The sequence below is a fragment of the Ornithorhynchus anatinus genome, chromosome 1, assembly GCF_004115215.2.
Source record: "Ornithorhynchus anatinus isolate Pmale09 chromosome 1, mOrnAna1.pri.v4, whole genome shotgun sequence".
Lineage (NCBI taxonomy): Eukaryota > Metazoa > Chordata > Mammalia > Monotremata > Ornithorhynchidae > Ornithorhynchus > Ornithorhynchus anatinus.
In genome coordinates, this window is record NC_041728.1 from 81,149,335 (window position 1) to 81,168,335 (window position 19,001).

The window sequence follows — 19,001 nt, forward strand, 5'->3', positions numbered from 1 at the left end:
TGATAAGTGTGATATTTGTCAGGAGCTTAGTTATGTGCCAAGCATTAATGTTAAGTTCTAGGATAGTTGAAATCAAATCAGACAAACACCCTGTCCCACATTGGGCTCAAAGTCTAAGGGGAAGAAAGAATAGATAGTTAAACCCCATTTTACAGAATAGGAAATTGAGCACAGAAAAAGTTAAATAACTTGCCCAAGGCACACAGCAGGCAATGATTGATTAAGGAATAGAATCAGGGTCTCCTGTTTCCCAGTCCTGTGCTCTATCCATTGATCACACTTTATTTTCCAAGGGACCCCAGCTCTTCTGCAATGAGATTGCAGTTTAAAAAAATGTATTTTTTTAAGTGCTTGCTATGTTCCAGGCACTGTACTGAGCACTTAGATGGAAAACACAAGGAAATTGGGTTGGACACAGCCCCTGCCCCATGTGGGGCTCACACTCTCAATCCCCACTTTACAGATGAGGTAATTGAGGCCTACAGAAGTGAAGTGACTAACCCTAGATCAGACTAACCCTAGATCACATAGCAGACAAGTGACATTTCAATGTCCAAATGCACTGATGGAAGGCATTTGCATCAGCAGCAAGAACGTCTTGTTTAGAGAACGTCTTCCCAAATAAAGTGGTAGCACATTGTTTGGGTCTGAGCAGTTTGTTTTGTTCTTCCTGCCTCTTTCTGCAGTGTGTGGATAGTAAACTTTATACCAAGTTCCCACATTAATTTATGAGACTGGGTAAGCAACATAAACTTCCCTAGAGGAAAACAACTCATGTATTTGCATGCATTAACGTAAAGAATAAAAATGTGAAACTCTTCCTTTAAACATGCTGGAAAAATAGACTAAATAATTTTACCTCAACCTATTGCATTTTGATTTGGCATAGATAATAATCTTCCCCGACATCCTTAATATTCAGGATCAAATGACTTTCACTGACTTGACCTAAAGATGTATATATGTATTTATTTGCTAAGTATGTACTAAGTGTTGACAATGATTATTTATTAAGCACTTACTATGTGCCAACAACTACATTAAGCACTGGGATAGATACAAGTCCCTCGGATAGACACAGAACTGATATTGGGACAGTCTCCATCACAAATGGGACTAACAGTGGGATGAGGATGGAGAACGGGTATTTCATCTGCAATTTTTACAGGTAGGGAAACTGAGACACACAGAATTTAATTAACTTGGCCAAGGTCACATAGTACCCAAGTTCATTCATTCATTCAATCATATTCGATCAGAGGTCATGAGTTCGAATCCCAGCTCTTCCACTTGTCAGCTGTGTGACTGTGGGCAAGTCACTTAACTTCTCTGTGCCTCAGTACCTCATCTGTCAAATGGGGATTAACTGAGCTTCACGTGGGACAACCTGATTACCCTGTATCTACCCCAGCGCTTAGAACAGTGCTCTGCACATAGTAAGCACTTAACAAATACCAACATTGTTATTTATTAACCACTTACTGTGTTCTGAGCACTGTACTAAGTGCTTGGGAAAGTACAATACAATAATATACAGTGACATTCCCTGCCCATAAAGAGCTCCCAGTCTAGAGTGGGGCAGATGACATCAATACAAATAAATAAAATTACATATGTATATACATAAATGCTATGGGGATGGGAGAGGGGGAGGGGAGAACAAAAGGAGCAAGTCAGGGTGATGCAGAAGGAAGTGGGAGATGAGAGAAAGTGGAGCTTAGTCTGGGAAGGCCTCTTGGAGGAGATAAGACTTCTGGGGTTGCGAGGGGGGAATGACTAATTGTCTGGCAAATTTGAGGAGGGAGGGCGATGGAGGGCGTTCCAAGCCAGAGGCAGAACGTAGGCCAGGGGTCAGCAGTGAGACAGGTGAGTTTGAGGCACAGTAAGAAAATTAGCACCAGAAGAGAATTAGCACCAGAAGAGTGAATTATGTACTATATTGGGTTACAGAATGAGAGAAACATGGTGAAGTAGAAGGGGCAAGGTAATAGAATGCTTAAAAGCCAATGGTGAGAAGTTTAAGTTTGATACGGAGATGGATAGGCAACCACTGGAGATTTTTGAGGAGGGGGGTGACATGTCCTGAATGTTTTTGCAGAAAGATGATCTATCTGGGCAGTGGAGTGGAGTATGGACTGGAGTGGGGAGAAACAGGAAGTGGAAGACCAGTATTAGAACCTAAGTGCCCTGACTCCCAGGCTGATCCTCTTTCCACTAGGATATTTTGATTCAAACATGTTTAATTGAATTTTAGGACAAGGCAAAAGTACATATCCATTAATTAGCTGTTACATTGGGGATATGATTAAAAGATATGTTTACATTTTACAGTTCTGAAAACCAAATTTTTTTTAACTTATCATTGAATATATTTACTTAAATATGACCTGTACAGCAATGACAGTTCTGATATTTATTCCACTTTCTGTATTTGCACAGATAAAGGAACACCTTGCTAAGGGGCAGCGGATGTTAGCTGGTGATGGGATGTCCCAAGTGACCAAGACACTTTTGGATTTAACTCAGAGGAAAAATTTTTATGCAGGAGATCTTCTGATGTCTGTGGAAATTCTCAGAAATGTGACTGATACTTTCAAAAGGGCAAGTTATATTCCTGCATCTGATGGTGTCCAGGTAAGAAAAATGATCACATAAAGGAAGAGGCTGATTAAAATTGAATCAATTTTTGGCACAGGGAAGGCAGTGCAGTAGATTTGATGCAGAGGAAGCAATCTGATCAGAGGAAATAATGGGCCATTTGAATGACACTTGGGTCTTAGTCTCAGTTCTAAATATAACTATCACTTAATGCTCACTTTCCCAACCTATCAAATGTAAATGATAAAACATGTATTTACCTAACCCTGATTTGGAGAGAATAAATGAAAATCTGGGTCAGATGCTTTGTGTTTCTCAGATGAAGGTACTGTTGATAGTCAAGTTAGGGCTATGCATATTTTATTCTTGTGTGATGTTGTAGAAGAAAGTTAGAACTGCTTACCAAGTGTAATAGTTGCACATTAAACATTGCATGAAAAAGATATAGTTTAAGAAAAAAATCAAGGCCAGATTTGTTTCCCAAAATACAGTGTCAGAATTTATCAAGAAAATAGGGAGCTTCATTTTAGGAAAAAGTTCTGGTAACTATGTATAATCTATTTCTACTTATTGAACACAACTCCAGTGTTTCAGTTCACTCTTTGCCTTTCATTTACAAATCGATTTTCAGATGCTTGACCATTGCATCATTGTTATTAGCATTAAAACAATCAAAAATCATGAATAAACCAGTGTAGGTTGTATTTTACACAAGTGAATTTTAGTGTAACACTTTTCATACTGTAGGTCAATTAGTGATATTCTACTGCCAAAATGCTGTGTTGATTTCTGCAATGCTAGCATAACATGCTGCCTGCCTTGCTGCATAAAGTTCATTAAAATAAAGGTCTGGCAGAACTCCCAGTTCAGGTATTGTTTTGTTTCAGCTAACTCTTCATCTGGAAGTTTCATTTGCATTTGTCAAGAAGAATGCAGATTTTTTTTTCAAAGTAAGCTATTGAGAAAAAGTTTGAGAAAAAAAGAACTCCAATATAACATAGTGGTGAACCTTTTTTAATCATTCATAAATAATAGCAATGCATTTATATACATGTAGTTATGAAATATGTGTGCATAGATATATGTTTGTACATATGGGTGCATATACAAACATAGTTTTGAGGTGGTTTTGAGGATTCTGTTCTTGCAAAGCCTTATGTCATTATTTATCCAGGAATTATCTTTCAATTAATTTTACTTTGAATAAATAGCTAAACTCTAATTGAGCTTTTATAAAATATTTCTGTGAACCAAGGAAGGCCTATTGATAGAATAGGAGCATGTGGACATTCCACATTCCAGTAGCTATATCACATACCTTGTATGTCACATGTTATGAAATATGAACAAAAATTTTTCATCTGGACTGTGACATAGACAAAAGTTCTGACCTAATGAAATTTGGTATTTTGAAGACTTGTAAAAGGTCCTTTTGGAACATGGGTTTTACCCAGGAGTCAACTTGTCACTTCTACAAGATGAATTAACCTTACCAGGTCACCACAACATCATTAAGGTCTCAAAAAAAAAAAAGATTAAGAAACTTACTGAGAACTTTTATAAATAATTGATCAAATAAAAAGGCACCACTAAAGTAGTCAAAGGAACACTAAGATTTACAGAATATGTACAAATATTGAACGAATTATGTTTACACCTCTTATTAATGATGGAAGATTTAGAAAATAGATACAGAAATATGTAAAGATGGACTTCTTTTTAAATAAAGCACAACCTTATCTTTACTTCTGGTTCACACAAGTATTTCTTTATAAACAGTTATTTTTCCAAATTTTCTTAATTTTTATTAGGTATATTTACATACTTTTAGGTATATTTATATATTTAAAGTATTTTCACATTATTTAGATCTCGGTGCATAATGTTGCCCCTCTCAGGGTTGCACCTGGAGAGTTTCCAGTACTCTACCAGCCTCAGCTATGGGCAGGAGAGTCAAGCAGAGGCCTATCCATTCCATTCCTAGCTTGGACAGTGGCTAGCAAGTAGAAGGCAATCTGCTACAAGCCAAACCTCCCCATGCTGGGCAGCAGCAGCATGGGAGAGAATTGAGGGTGGAAACTCAACTTTACTGCACAGAAAGCATCAATGGTAAACCACTTGCATATTTTTATCAAGAAAACTCTATGGATACACTACCAGAATGACAGCAGATGGGGAGCGGGGCGTTATGGGATAGATGTGTCTGTAGTGAGGCTATTGGGGGAGAACGACTCGACTTCATGAAAAAGACAGGACATAATCTTGGGAAAGTGAGTAATCATGGATTCAATTGTCTGAATAAAACCCTTCTGAATACTAGATTTAGGGAATGTATAATTCTATATAATAAAATGATCAAGAGTAGAATGACAAAGGGCTGATATCAATTTTTCCAATAGTCAGGGCTTTCCCATTAATCAGAAGAAAATATTTCAAGAAACATAAAGGATCTGAGTCACTGGAGTGATGCATAACCATCCATGTTTATTAGTAGTCATTTTCATGACATCTGGACAATTACAGTAAGTTTCCCTATAACTTGGAGGTTCATGTTCTTGAAAAAAACCTGTAATTATGGAAGCATGCATTATAATATGCACATTTATAGTGATGCCCCACACATGCAATCAACTCTTTCTTCTGGGATCACATTGTATCCAGACAGATGCACATTGTTGGAGAATCCTTTCCTAATTTTTCAGAAGTACTCTATCCAAAACATATAGTTATGTACATTTTGGGAAAACTGGCTGTATTTTGTCTTCTAAGGAAGCAAGGCAAAATCTGTCAGAGCAAAAAGAGCTGCTATTCCATGAAAATTACATTCAGTAATGCTTGAAAAGACCAAGTATTGTATTCACTGCATATTTCTCAATACCAGTTCATTATACTCTCTGTATATTTTCTATCCTTAGGCTCTGATTATGGGAAGGGATTGGCAGATACAAATAAGGTCCTCATTCTTCCATAAATGCTCTGTTTCAGTTTTCATTTCATTTCCTCTTCTCAATAATAACTTATATTTGGCTATCTTGATTAGCCTTTGTGGCAGAAAATAGCCAAACAAAAGAGTAGAGCTGGAAAAGTATTCAAATGAAATGACCCTACACTTTCACCTCAATGAGGTGCTATTTTAATATTAAATATGAGCCACTTAAATCCTGCCTTTACATATTTCTGCAAGAACTTCAGCAGATATAGAAATAACTTTACAGAGATTGTTATATCAGAATTGAAATGTGCATTTAACAGCAATTATTTACTGGTAAATGTCAATTTGTAAACAGCAAATGTAATGTAGGTAAAATGGGAAAATTAAGGGATGTTGTTTGCCATTACTCAAATTAAGACTTTGGGTCCATATTCTTAATTTTCTCATTTCACCTCCATTATTAAATGAAGTAAATAATTGGACCCAATTTCTTAATCTGGATAATGACAAACTACATTCCTTAATTTTCCACAATTACTACTTAAATGAGATTCATTTAACTAATAGAGAAGCAGCATGGCTCAGTGGAAAGAGCCTGAGCTTGGGAGTCAAGGATCATGGGTTCTAATTCCACTACCTATCAGCTGTGTGGCTTTGAGCAAGTCACTTCACTTCTCTGTGCCTCAGTGTCCTTATCTGTAAAATGGGGATTAAGACTGTGAGCCCCACGTGGGACAACCTGAAGACCTTGTATCTACCCAGTGCTTAGAACAGTGCTTGGCACATAGTAAGTGCTTAATGAAAACCAAAGCTATTATCATATGAGAAGCAGCGTGGCTCAATGGAAAGAGCATGAATCTGGGAGTCAGAGGTGATGGGTTCTAATCCCGCCTTCGCCACTTGTCAGCTGTATGACTGTAGGCAGGTCACTTAAGTTCTCTGGGCTTCAGTTACCTCATCTGTAAAATGGGGATCAAGACTGTGAGCTCCATGTGGGACAACCTGATGACCTTGCATTCCCCCCCACAGTACTTAAAACAGTGCTTGGCACATAGGAAGCACTTAAATACCATCATTATTATTTTGAGAAGCAGCATAGCTCAGTGGAAAGACCCCAAGCTTGGGAGTCAGAGGTCATGGGTTCTAATCCGTGCTCCACCACTTGTTAGCTGTGTAACTTTGGGCAAGTCACTTCACTTCTCTGTGCCTCAGTTACCTCATCTGCAAAATGGGGATAAAGACTGTGAGGCCCAAGTGGGACAACCTGATCCCTTTGTATCTCCCCAGTGCTTAGAATAGTGCTTCGCACATCGTAAATGCTTAACAAATGCTGTCATTATTCATTCTTGTATAAAAGACTATAGAACATTTTCACTTTAAAGATTACTTTGGAATCAGTCAATCAATAAATCAATGGTATTTACTGAGTGATTATCATGTGCTTTGACAGAATACGGTATACTTGAGTTGGTAGAAACGGTCCCTGCTGGCAACAAGCTTTTAGCAAAATGTGAAATCTCTTTGTAAGGATATCATATCAGTCACAGAATAGGAAAGGGGAACATACAAATAGAGTAGTAGATCACATATAGAAACACTGTGGAAGATTCAGTAGAAGAAGATGATACTGGAGTTATAGAAGGAAGCAAAGGTTTTATCCTTATTATGTCACTGATTCTTTTCCAATCAATCAATCAATAATCATAGTTATTGAGCACTGTGTGCAGAGTACTGTATTAAGCACTTGGTAGATTACAATATAACAATATAAAAGACATATTTGCTGCCCACAATTAGCTTATAGTCTAGTGGAGTAGAGAGATTTTAATATAAATAAATAAATTATGGATATATTCATATATGCTTTAGGGATGGGAGAGGGGATGAATAAAAGGAGCAAGTCAGGGTGATGCAGAAGATAGTGGGAGAAAAGGAAAAAATGGCTTAGTCAGGGAAGACCTCTTGAAGGTGATGTGCCTTCAATAAGGCTTTGAAGTGGCAGAAAGTAATCCTCTGTTGGGTATGAGGAGGAAGGGTGTTTCAGTCTGGGTTAGGATATGAGCAAAATGTTGGTGACAAGATAGACAATAATAATAATAATGTTGGTATTTGTTAACGCTTACTATGTGCCAAGCACTGTTCCAAGCTCTGGGATAGATACACGGTGATTAGGTTGTCCCACGTGGAGCTCACAGTCTTAATCCCCATTTTACAGAAGAGGTAGCTGAGGCAGGGAGCAGTTAAGTGACTTGCCCAAAGTCACACAGCTGGCATGTGAGGGAGCTGCAATTAGAACCCATGACCTCTGACTCCCAAGACTGGGCTCTTACCACTAAGCCATGCTGCTTCTCTAAGATCGAGACAAGATCGAGGTACAGTGAGAAGGTTAGCATCAGAGGAGTGAAGTGTGCGGGCTGGGTGGTAGAGAGTAATGAGATGAGGTAGGAAGGGACAAGGTGATTGGCTGTTTTAAAGCCAATGGTGAGGGATTTCTGTTTGATGCGGAGTGGTGGGCAACCACGGAAGGTTCTAGAGAAGAGGCCAGAAGAGGTTCTTCAGAAGAAATATGGCCAGAATGTTTTTTGTAGAAAAATGATTTGGGCAGTAAAGTGAGGTATGGACTGGAGTGGGAAGAGTCAGGAGGTTGGGAGATCTGCGAGTAGGTCAGTGGAATAGGATAAGTGATTGGATTAACATGATAGCAGTTTGGGTCCTTACTATATCCAACTATTTAGTCAGTTTAGTCAGGCAGGATTTGGGTGGGGAGATTCAGCATTCTGTTTTTCATATAAGTGTGAGGAGATGACAAGACATCCATGAAGAGGTGTCTTGAAGGCAGTAGGAAATTTGAGACTGTGGAAAGGGAGAGAGATCAGGGCTGGAGATGTATATTTGGGAATCATCTGCATAGAGGTGGTATTTGAAGCCATGTGAGCAACTGAGTTTTCCAGAGGTGTTGGTTTAGAAGGAGAAGAGAAGAGAAGAGGAGTGGAAGGCAGAGAAGGAGCTCACAAAAGAAATAGAGGATGTGTGGCCAGATAGATAGGAGGAGAACCAGGAGAAAACAATGTCAGTGAACTTGAGGTTGAATAACAATTCCAGGAGATGGGTATGGTCAACAGTGTTGAAGGCAGCTGAGTGATGGAAGAGGATTAGGATGGTGTAGAGGCTGTTGGATTTGGCAAGAAGGAGATAATAATAATAATAATAAAATTGGTTTGGGTTAAGCACTTACTATGTGCCAAGCACTGTTCTAAGCACTGGGGTAGATGCAAGGTAATCAGGTTGTCTCACATAGGGCTCACACAATCTTCATCCCCATTTTACAGATGAGGTAACTGAGGCACAGAGACGATCTTACCGAAGATCACACATCTGAAAGTGGCAGAGCCAGAATTAGAACCCATGACCTCTGATTCCCAAGCCCGGGCTCTTTTCACTGAGCCACGCTGCTTCTCATTTGTGACCATTTGTGATCATTTGTGACCTTCAAGGAGGCGGTTTCTGTTAAGTCAAGAGGATGGAAGGCAGGTAGAAGGGGATCAAGGAGAGAATTGGAGGAGAGAAACTTGAGGCAACTTTCCCAAGAAGTTTGGAGAAAATGGTAAGAGGGAGCTAGAGTGATAACTAGTGGGAGCTGAGGTGGTCAAGGTAGGGCTTTTTTAGGGTAGTCAGTTAGTATTTACTGAGTGACTTCTCCAGTGCAAAGGTCTGAGCTCCCCAAAGTCACCCCTCCGCCTCTCCCCTGCCCCCCCACCAACCCCCTCCCCTACTTTCCCATCCTTCCCTGCAGTATCCTCAGAGAAGATCTCCTCCCTCCTCGCAGGTGCCACCCCCTCCAACTGCGCCTCGGACCCCATTCCCTCACACCTTCTTAAAACCATCGCCCCTGCCCTCCTACCTTCCTTAACTTCTATTTTTAACCAGTCAATCTCCAAGGGCTCCTTCCCCTCTGCCTTCAAACATGCCCACATCTCCCCCATCCTAAAAAAACCCGCTCTTGACCCCACTTCCCCCTCCAGTTATCGCCCTATCTCCCTACTACCCTTCCTTTCCAAAATCCTAGAACGAGTCGTCTACAATCGATGCCTAGAATTCCTTAACTCCCATTCTCTCCTAGACCCCCTCCAATCTGGCTTCCGTCCCCTCTACTCTACCGAGACTGCTCTCTCTAAGGTCACCCGTGACCTCCTTCTTGCCAAATCCAATGGCTCCTACTCCATTCTGATCCTCCTTGACCTCTCTGCTGCCTTTGACACTGTCGACCATCCCCTCCTCCTCCATACCTTATCTCACCTTGGCTTCACGGACTCTGTCCTCTCCTGGTTCTCCTCTTACCTCTCTGGCCGGTCATTCTCGGTCTCCTTCACTGGAGCCTCCTCCCCCTCCCATCCTTTAACTGTTGGAGTTCCTCAAGGGTCAGTTCTTGGCCCTCTTCTGTTCTCCATTTACACTCACTCCCTCGGTGAACTCATTCGCTCTCACGGCTTTGACTACCATCTCTACGCAGATGACACGCAGATCTACATCTCCGCCCCTGTCCTCTCCCCCTCCCTTCAGGCTCGCATCTCCTCCTGCCTCCGGGACGTCTCCACCTGGATGTCGGCCCACCACCTAAAACTCAACATGAGCAAGACTGAGCTCCTCATCTTCCCTCCCAAACCCGGTCCTCTCCCAGACTTCTCTATCACCGTGGATGGCACGACCATCCTTCCCGTCTCTCAGGCCCGCAATCTCAGTGTCATCCTTGACTCGTCCCTCTCGTTCACCCCACACATCCTATCCGTTACCAAGACCTGCCGGTTTCACCTCTACAATATCGCCAAGATCCGCCCTTTCCTCTCCACCCAGACGGCTACCTTACTGTTACGGGCTCTCGTTATATCCCGGCTAGACTACTGTGTCAGCCTTCTCTCTGACCTCCCTTCCTCCTCTCTCGCCCCGCTCCGGTCTATTCTTCACTCCGCTGCCCGGCTCATCTTCCTGCAGAAACGATCTGGGCATGTCACTCCCCTTCTTAAACAACTCCAGTGGTTGCCTATCAACCTCCGCTCCAAACAAAAACTCCTCACTCTAGGCTTCAAGGCTCTCCATCACCTTGCCCCTTCCTACCTCTCCTCCCTTCTCTCTTTCTACCACCCACCCCGCACGCTCCGCTCCTCTGCCGCCCACCTCCTCACCGTCCCTCGGTCTCGCCTATCCTGCCGTCGACCCCTGGGTCACGTCCTCCCGCGGTTCTGGAACGCCCTCCCTCCTCACCTCCGCCAAACTGATTCTCTTTCCCTCTTCAAAACCCTACTTAAAAATCACCTCCTCCAAGAGGCGTTCCCAGACTGAGCTCCTCTTCTCCCTCTACTCCCTCTGCCATCCCCCCTTTACCTCTCCGCAGCTAAACCCTCATTTTCCCCTTTTCCCTCTGCTCCTCCACCTCTCCCTTCCCATCCCCACAGCACTGTACTCGTCCGCTCAACTGTATATATTTTCGTTACCCTATTTATTTTGTTAATGAATTGTACATCGCCTTGATTCTATTTAGTTGCCGTTGTTTTTACGAGATGTTCTTCCCCTTGACTCTGTTTATTGCCATTGTTCTTGTCTGTCCGTCTCCCCCGATTAGACTGTAAGCCCGTCAAACGGCAGGGACTGTCTCTATCTGTTGCCGACTTGTTCATCCCAAGCGCTTAGTACAGTGTTCTGCACATAGTAAGCGCTCAATAAATACTATTGAATGAATGAACACCAGCACTTGAGAGAGAACAATAGAATTAATAGATATGACCAGTGCTTTCAAGGATTTTATGGTCTGGCAGAGGAAACAGACACTAAGATAACTTAAAGACAAGGAAGAAGTAAAGGGAATATTCAAGTAACTCTGTAAATAATAGGCTTTGTGCCAAAGTGCTACAGTTGGCTGCAAGTGCTTAAGTGTGTGATTATCTAGAACCTCAGGTTTTGTCATCTATGGACTAGAGAAATACATACCTTCTTCTGGGTCAGGCTTCTCATGGGAAGGAAATGACGAATCAGTAGGTTGAAAGGTTGTACTTTGGAATTTTGCTCTATCTTCCAAAAGACTAAAACAATTTTCCCACATAATATTTACTTGATCCTCTGAAAATTTATTTAAGGCTGAAATGGGCAGGTACAAAGCCTTGCCCAGTTTTTGGTGTCTGTGTCCCAGCTGGACCTCCCCTTTTGGTCTTACATTTACAGTTCCCCTTACATTTTTAGCCCTGAAATCCTTGGGGAGGAAGTTTGGGTTCAAAGAATTGGCAACTTAGGCCTATTCAACAGAAAATTGAGGGGCTTAGGGAAATCTGCTTGAGGAAGGAATGGGAAAAGTGGAAACAGTGACCTAACTTTATCCAATTTTCTCATCATGCCCCCACTCTCTGGTCCAATCTCTCATCCTCCTTCTAGTCCTCCTGCAGAGTGCAGGAGATTAGGTCTTTGTTTTGAGGATCAAACTATGGGCCCAAAGCAATAGGACAGGATAGATGGATGAGCCTAGAAAAAACACATCCCCCTACCCTTTCCACCTCATCTGAATAGTAGTAAAATTGTGCTCCAATGGTGCCAATTCAGTTACTAATCACCAAAGCTGGGGAAGGCAAACAAGTCTCCTACAGACTTCACAGTCTTAATCCCCATTTGAAGATGAAATAACTGGGGCACAGAGAAGTTAAGTGACTTATCCAAGCAGACAAATGTCAGAGCTGGGATAAGAACTCTCTGACTGCTAGGCCCAGGATCTTTCCACTAGGCTATACCGCTTCTCGATTCACCTATGATTCATCGATTTGGCAGGGAAGGTGTCTAGCTACTCTGTTATATTGTACTCTCCCAAACACTTAGTTTAGGGCTCTGCAAACAATAAATACTCAATAAATACAAATTGTTAAGTGATTGATGATTTCTTGATGATGCAGACACAGAACAGTCCCCAACCTAATTGTGTTTGTTGGTGAATACAAGCACTCTTCAAATAGTTTCACTTTTTAAACTTTTAATTGGAGAGAAAGGGTAATAAAAGTATAATGGAAAAGTGTAAGCAATCAACCAATAGTATTTATTGAGCACTTCCTCTATGAAGAGCACTGGGAGAGTACAGTAGGGTTAGTAGACAGATTCCCTGAACTCGAAAAGCTTACATCTAATTGGGGAGACAGACATAAATTACAGGTAGGGGTTGCCACGGAGTATAAAAGCTTGTATATAAATGCTTTTGGAAGGGGAGGGGATGGGTTCTTCAATGCTTAGTAGGTAAGGACTCTACAATGTAAGCTCATTGTTGGCCAGGAATGTGTCTCATATCCCAAGCTCTTAGTACAGTGCTCTGCACACAGTAACCGCTCAATAACTAGAACAGACCAACTGACTAGAGTTAATGCAGTAGAGAGGGAGATAAGGTGGGGATATGAGAGATTAGTCTGGGTGGGCTTCCTGCAGGAGAAGTGATTTTTAGTAGGGATTTCAATATTGGGAAATAAGTGGTCTGCCAGATTCATTCATTTGTTAAATCATTTTTATTGAGCGCTTACGGTGTGCAGAGCTCTTGGGAAAGTAAAATACAACAATAAACAGTGACATTCCCTGCCCATATCCAGCTGGTAATCTAGAGATGTGAGAGGGAGGGAGTTCAAACCAGGAAGGAGAGCATAAGCAAGGGGTTGATGGAAAGAAATTCATTAGCCAGGCACAATGATTAGTTTGGCATTAGAGGAGTGAAGGGTGCATGCTGGATTACAGTCAAAGAGCAGCAAGGATAGATAGTGGGGAGAGAGACAAATGAGTTCCATGGAAGCAATGGACAGAAGTCTCAGATTAATGCAGAGATGGATGGACAAGCCTTGGAGGTTTTTGAGGAGTGGGATGACCATGTGCAGATCTATATTTAAGAATGGAATTGAATTTTAGCATTATTTTGTCTTGACAAGCAAGCCCAGAGACATTACCATTAGTGGGATAAACAGGAGACCTAGGACAGAAGATACTACACAGAGGAAAGGGCATTTGCTTTTACGGATGCTGCTGTAAGATTATTCTGGAATCTGAGAATTAGTGGTTCACAAGAAGTGGCTCAAATTAACGTCTACTTTCCCTCACTCAGTGTGAACTTTCTTCTCCGTATTCCTGCAGCACAAGTGACAGTCACTCAAACAGATGGGTTGCTCTTCTTCTTAATAGCTTGAAACGATCTTCTATTGTTACTCTGTGGAAGAATCAAAGCTGCATAACTGAACTATCTAGTGAGGATACATTTAAACCTTGGCCTTGCTGACAACCTGATAAAAGGAAATGTAGAATTAAATGACAAAATGTCAGATTCTGTTTCACCAGTTGTTACAATTCTGCTAACTAGGGCCATTAGAAACCCCTATAGACCTAGGCAGATTTTACCAGCTTTATGGCTTGTTTGTGCCTGAGTTAAAAGCTTTCCAGTTAGGCTGGTATATATTTAAGGGGCACTTGAAGTGGTTGCATCATCAGTAGGAATCATAAACTGCAAGGGAGATACTGCAAGGGAAATACATACAGAGTATACATACAAAGTATCATTATGCAAATGAATGTCATTCATTGTTTCATAAAAAACACATTGGGTGGTCTGATTATCAGTGAGGACACAAAATCCCACGACAAAGAGAATGACAGGAATCCCAAACCAGTGAAATTGCCATGAAAAAAGGTAATTTTAGAAAAAATGTGAAAAGGAGCTAAAACTTAAGGAGTAAGATACATAGGAATCTTTGTTTCTGCCTTTCCAGTGCTGCTTTAAAAGATTAGTAAAGTAAACTGATAATGTGTGTCCAGCACTCTAAGTCCACGTAATACAAAACCAATATCTGTTTCACCACATCCTCAATTTATAGCTTGAGAAGCAGCATGGTGTATTGGATAGAGCACGGGACTGGGAGTCAGAAGGTCATGGGTTCTAATGCCGGTTTGGCCACTTGTCTGCTGTGACTTTGGGCAAGTCACTTCACTTCTCTGGGCCTCAGTTACCTCATCTGTAAAATGGGGATTGGAACTATGAGCCACACATGGGACGGATGGGATGGGGGCTCTGTCCAACCCGATTTGCTTGTATCAACCCTAGCGCTAGTAAAGTGCCTGGTACATAGTTAAGACCTTAACAAATACCATCATTATTATTAAAGCTTCCCTGAGAGTACTGTACTTGTACTTTAAGTAAAAGAGTACTTTTACTTGTACTAAGTGCTACCTGTACTAAGTACTACTAACTACTACTTGTACTAAGCACTTCTACTTTCCAAGCACTTAGTACAATTCTCTACACACTGAGTGCTCAATAAATACAATTGAATGAGTACAACTTCTGTTGTTTATACAATTAGTGCTATGCCTTTTGTGGGAGTAAATGATACCTCTTCCTTTCCTGTCGATCAGCTCTGTTATGAACTTTCCCAAGTGCTTAGTACAGTGTTCACACAGTAAGTGCTCAATAAATAAAATTGACTGATTGACTTTTAGGGAAGGGAGTAGGCATGAATTGACTGAGGTGTGACAGGAAAAGTGAATAAAATGCAGTTTCAAAAGCCTCTAATTTGTCTGTCCTTTCTCATCATTCCAGATTGGGTAGGAGACTTTCTAGGTTGAATACAGGATAGGAGAGCAGAATTGACATTAATCTGAGTTGTGCTATTTCCAAAGAGCAAACAGGACACATTTTCATGGCATCTAGACAGTTGGATGGGCTCTGGAAGCATAATTACAGAAGATATGGTACTTCAAGTTAGGGTTTATTCACCCAGAAAACCTGCAAGCTTTGAATTTTACATTTCCAAACTTAATAAAACTACCTATCCCACCCAGTTCACCCACTGCTTAGCCATTCCAAAATTTTCTCATGCTGCAGTGGATCTTCATACTATCCCCACAATATGAATTTTCCACTAGAAACAGCCTTTCAAAAAATATGCCTTGCCTCAAGCAGATCATGATACTGGGAATTGGAGATTTAGCAATTATCTGAGTTATTTTTCGGCCAAGCTGGACCATTCTGACTCCAAAGTGGATTATTTTGTTTTTCCTGGAACCAGAATTATACAGTTTGGCTGTCAGCATTGATCCAATTAACCAGAAAAATGCCACCTCTTTATTGTCTCCTGGAAGACATACTAAAAGAAATCCTCTCATTGCCAGAGATTACAGTGTTCAGTGCCCTTATCAATCTCTGTTAGGTTGTGAGGTAGTACTCATTGCCACTTATGAAGGCATTTGACAGTTAGCTTTACTACTGCCCTACATTTAAGGTTACACTTAGAGTTTAAATGAAAAATAATTAGAAGTCTCATTTATAGTTGAGAAGATGTCTGGGAATATTTTATATGAAGTGTTTTTTTGTTTTTGATAAATGCTGAAATGAACTCTATTTTAGTATGCAGTGGAAATATGTTCTGCATAAGAGTATTTGGTTGGTTTATTAAGTTCTGTAGGCATCCTGTCAATTCTACCAATCCGACTGCAATCCAGAATGGCACTGTCTCCCCTTCCCAGTCAGCGTGGCTCAGTGGAAAGAGCCCGGGCTTGGGAGTCAGAGGTTATGGGTTCGACTCCCGGCTCTGCCACTTGTCAGCTGTATGACTGTGGGCAAGTCACTTAACTTCTCTGTGCCTCAGTTACCTCATCTGTAAAATGGGGATGAAAACTGTGAGCCTCACGTGGGACAACCTGATTACCCTGTATCTACCAGCACTTAGAACAGTGCTCTGCACATAGTAAGCGCTTAACAAATTCATTCAATAGTATTTACTGAGCGCTTACTATGTGCAGAGCACTGTACTAAGTGCTTGGAATGTACAAATCAGTAACAGATAGAGACAGTCCCTGCCCTATGACGGGCTTACAGTCTAATCGGGGGAGACAGACAGACAAGAACAATACCAACATCATTATTATTATTAATAAACAATCCAATGCCAGCTGAGTGTCTGATGCCCTAATGTGGCCCCACCTATGGTATCTCCTCCCCTGGGCAGTCATGTGATATAATCTGAAGTCATCTTGGTCCTCACTGACCCACCTGTGCCCCTTCTTGTAGCCCTGATGCTGCTGATGTTACTACCCCTGCCACCAGGTTGTGTGGGTGAAGGGAGACACATGTGTATGCTTAAGTCCTTTTTCCTCCTGTCAAAGCAGAAAAGTGACACAAACTGAATGACTCCATACTAACAGACTGGGTTCTACCCTGCTGCAGGGATCAACTCCAGTTTCACCCACGCACACTTTGGTTTTTCAGGAAAACGCACACTTTTCCGGCTTCATATTAATTCCTTCTTCTTGAGCTTCAAGTAAAGTCCCACCTTTCTCTTTCAGGGCATCATCCCCTGCTCTGATAATTGGATGACCATGTTATTCAAACTATGAGAAGGAGTGGAAAGAGCACGGGCTTTGGAGTCAGAGGTCATTGGTTCAAATCCCGGCTCTGCCACTTGTCAGCTGTGTGACTGTGGGCAAGTCACTTAACTTCCCCGTGCCTCAGTTACCTCATCCGTAAAATGGGAATGAAGACTGTGAGCCCCACGTGGGACAACCTGATTCCCCTGTGTCTACCCCAGTGCTTAGAACAGTGCTCGGCACATAGTAAGCGCTTAACAAATACCAACATCATTATTATTATTATTATAAGCCATTAAAAGAAGTTCTTTTGTCATATCGTCTTGAAAGAGTTCCCTGAATAACACTTTGTTGAGCAAAATGTGCCAATCTGTCATGGAACTCTTTATTCTCAGTTTGTTCTCTGACTGTTGTTGTGTGGGTATGTGAAAGGGATTTAGTTGTGTTAAGACCACTTTTTTGTGTTTGTTACTAATGTAAACCATATCCAGATTTTCATCATTCCTTGGCATCTATCGCTCCAAACCTATTAGTTCCTGAAATGAGAGTCTCAGAATGGGCCAACATTTAATCACCTTGAATTTTGACCCTTTTGGCCGTTGCTCAATTATTTTATTGATTTACTCTGTTCTTTCTCAGATTTTTTTGCCTTTGCAATATACTTCTGAACTGCATCCTGAGTTTTGATCATTGGGATGGGAAATCTTCAAATAGTTCTGTCTAATAAATGCCTCAAGCAAGAATAGCAGTTATTTTAGTTACTTCTCTGGTTGACCTAATACTAAGCACGGACATTTGCTTCCTTTGTATTAAGAACAGGAAAAGTACTGTACTCTTGTTTAGCAATCGTGTCTTCCATATTTGGAGCCCCATAAAATATGTAGTGTCAACTGCCCTAGTCAGTCCCAAAGAACACCAAATGAGTATTGTTGCAGATTAGCTCCAAAATCAAACCGTTCCAAATTTATAAATCTTCTCCCATTTCAATGGTCAGAAATCCCTGGCATTTGCAGCCCTGTCAATTTCAGGGACATTACCAAAGAATTTGACATCAGCAGTAGATCTGGGCTCATGAAACATTTGAAATCTGATGAATCCTTGAGAAGTTTGTGAAATGCCTATGATTTAACACTTTAATGAAATGACTAGCCATATCCGTCTAAACTACAGCCTTCTAGACTCTTAGTTCACTGAGGGCCGGTTATGTGTTTGTTAGATTGTTGTGTTTTACTCCCTCAAAAACATAGTACAATGCCCCCCACATGCAGTAAGTGCTCGATATGATTGATTCATGGATAGAAAGATTTTTTTCTTGATCCTTTTCCTATCACTCTAAGTGTAGAACCAAGCTGTGGTCTAAATCTATGTGTAACCTAATCTCCGGATTTCGGATTTCATAGCCATGAAAATGAATTATGGTTCTGTGGACCTGAGGATAAGGTGAATATCAAGTTTTCAAGGATAAAGACCCAAGAACATAGGTGGTTCAAAAGGGAGCAGGGGGAGGGAAAAGAAGATTTAATCAAGGAAAACCTCTTGAAAGAGATTTGATTTTAATAAGACTTTGAAGGTGGGGACAGCAGTGGCCACAAATGAAGGTAGAAGAAGTTTCCTACTCCTCTGCAGTCCCACTCTATTCCTGTCCCTTTGATTTTCCCATTACCTAACCCAGGAGTTCTGTGTCACCTTCTATTCTCTATCTACACCCACTCCTTTGGATAACTCATTACTATCTCTATGCAGATGATTCCCAAAGTTACATCTTCAGCTCTGATCTCTTTCCTTTTCTGCAGTCTCTTATTTCATTCATTCATTCATTCATTCAATAGTATTTATTGAAAGCTTACTATGTTCAGAGCACTGTACTAAGTGCTTGGAATGTACAGTTTGGCAACAGATAGAGACAATCCCTGCCCATTGACGGGCTTACAGTCTAATGGGGGAGACAGATAGACAAAAACAATAGCAATAAATAGAGTCGAGGAGATGTACATCTCATTAACAAAATAAATAGGGTAATAAAAATGTATACAAATGAGCAAATGAGCACAGTGCTGGGGGAAGGAGAAGGGAGAGGGGGAGGAGCAGAGGGAAAGGGGGGAAAGGGGGC

At 41.2% G+C, this 19,001-nt stretch overlaps 1 protein-coding gene and 1 non-coding gene across 5 annotated transcripts in view; both read left to right on the plus strand.

Annotated features, from left to right (window-relative positions):
- The window catches only part of ADGRB3 (adhesion G protein-coupled receptor B3), a 688,563-nt gene that overhangs the window by 299,322 nt on the left and 370,240 nt on the right, over positions 1-19,001 (plus strand). For all 4 annotated transcript variants that reach the window (XM_029069998.2, XM_029069995.2, XM_039912307.1 and 1 more), the window contains exon 11: positions 2,440-2,634. In XM_029069998.2, the coding sequence (XP_028925831.1) occupies positions 2,440-2,634 (195 nt within the window). The remainder of the gene's footprint in view (positions 1-2,439; positions 2,635-19,001) is intronic.
- On the plus strand, positions 4,487-4,624 carry LOC114817808. The gene has a single exon (XR_003765660.1). It is a non-coding gene; the product is annotated as a small nucleolar RNA SNORA7 (small nucleolar RNA).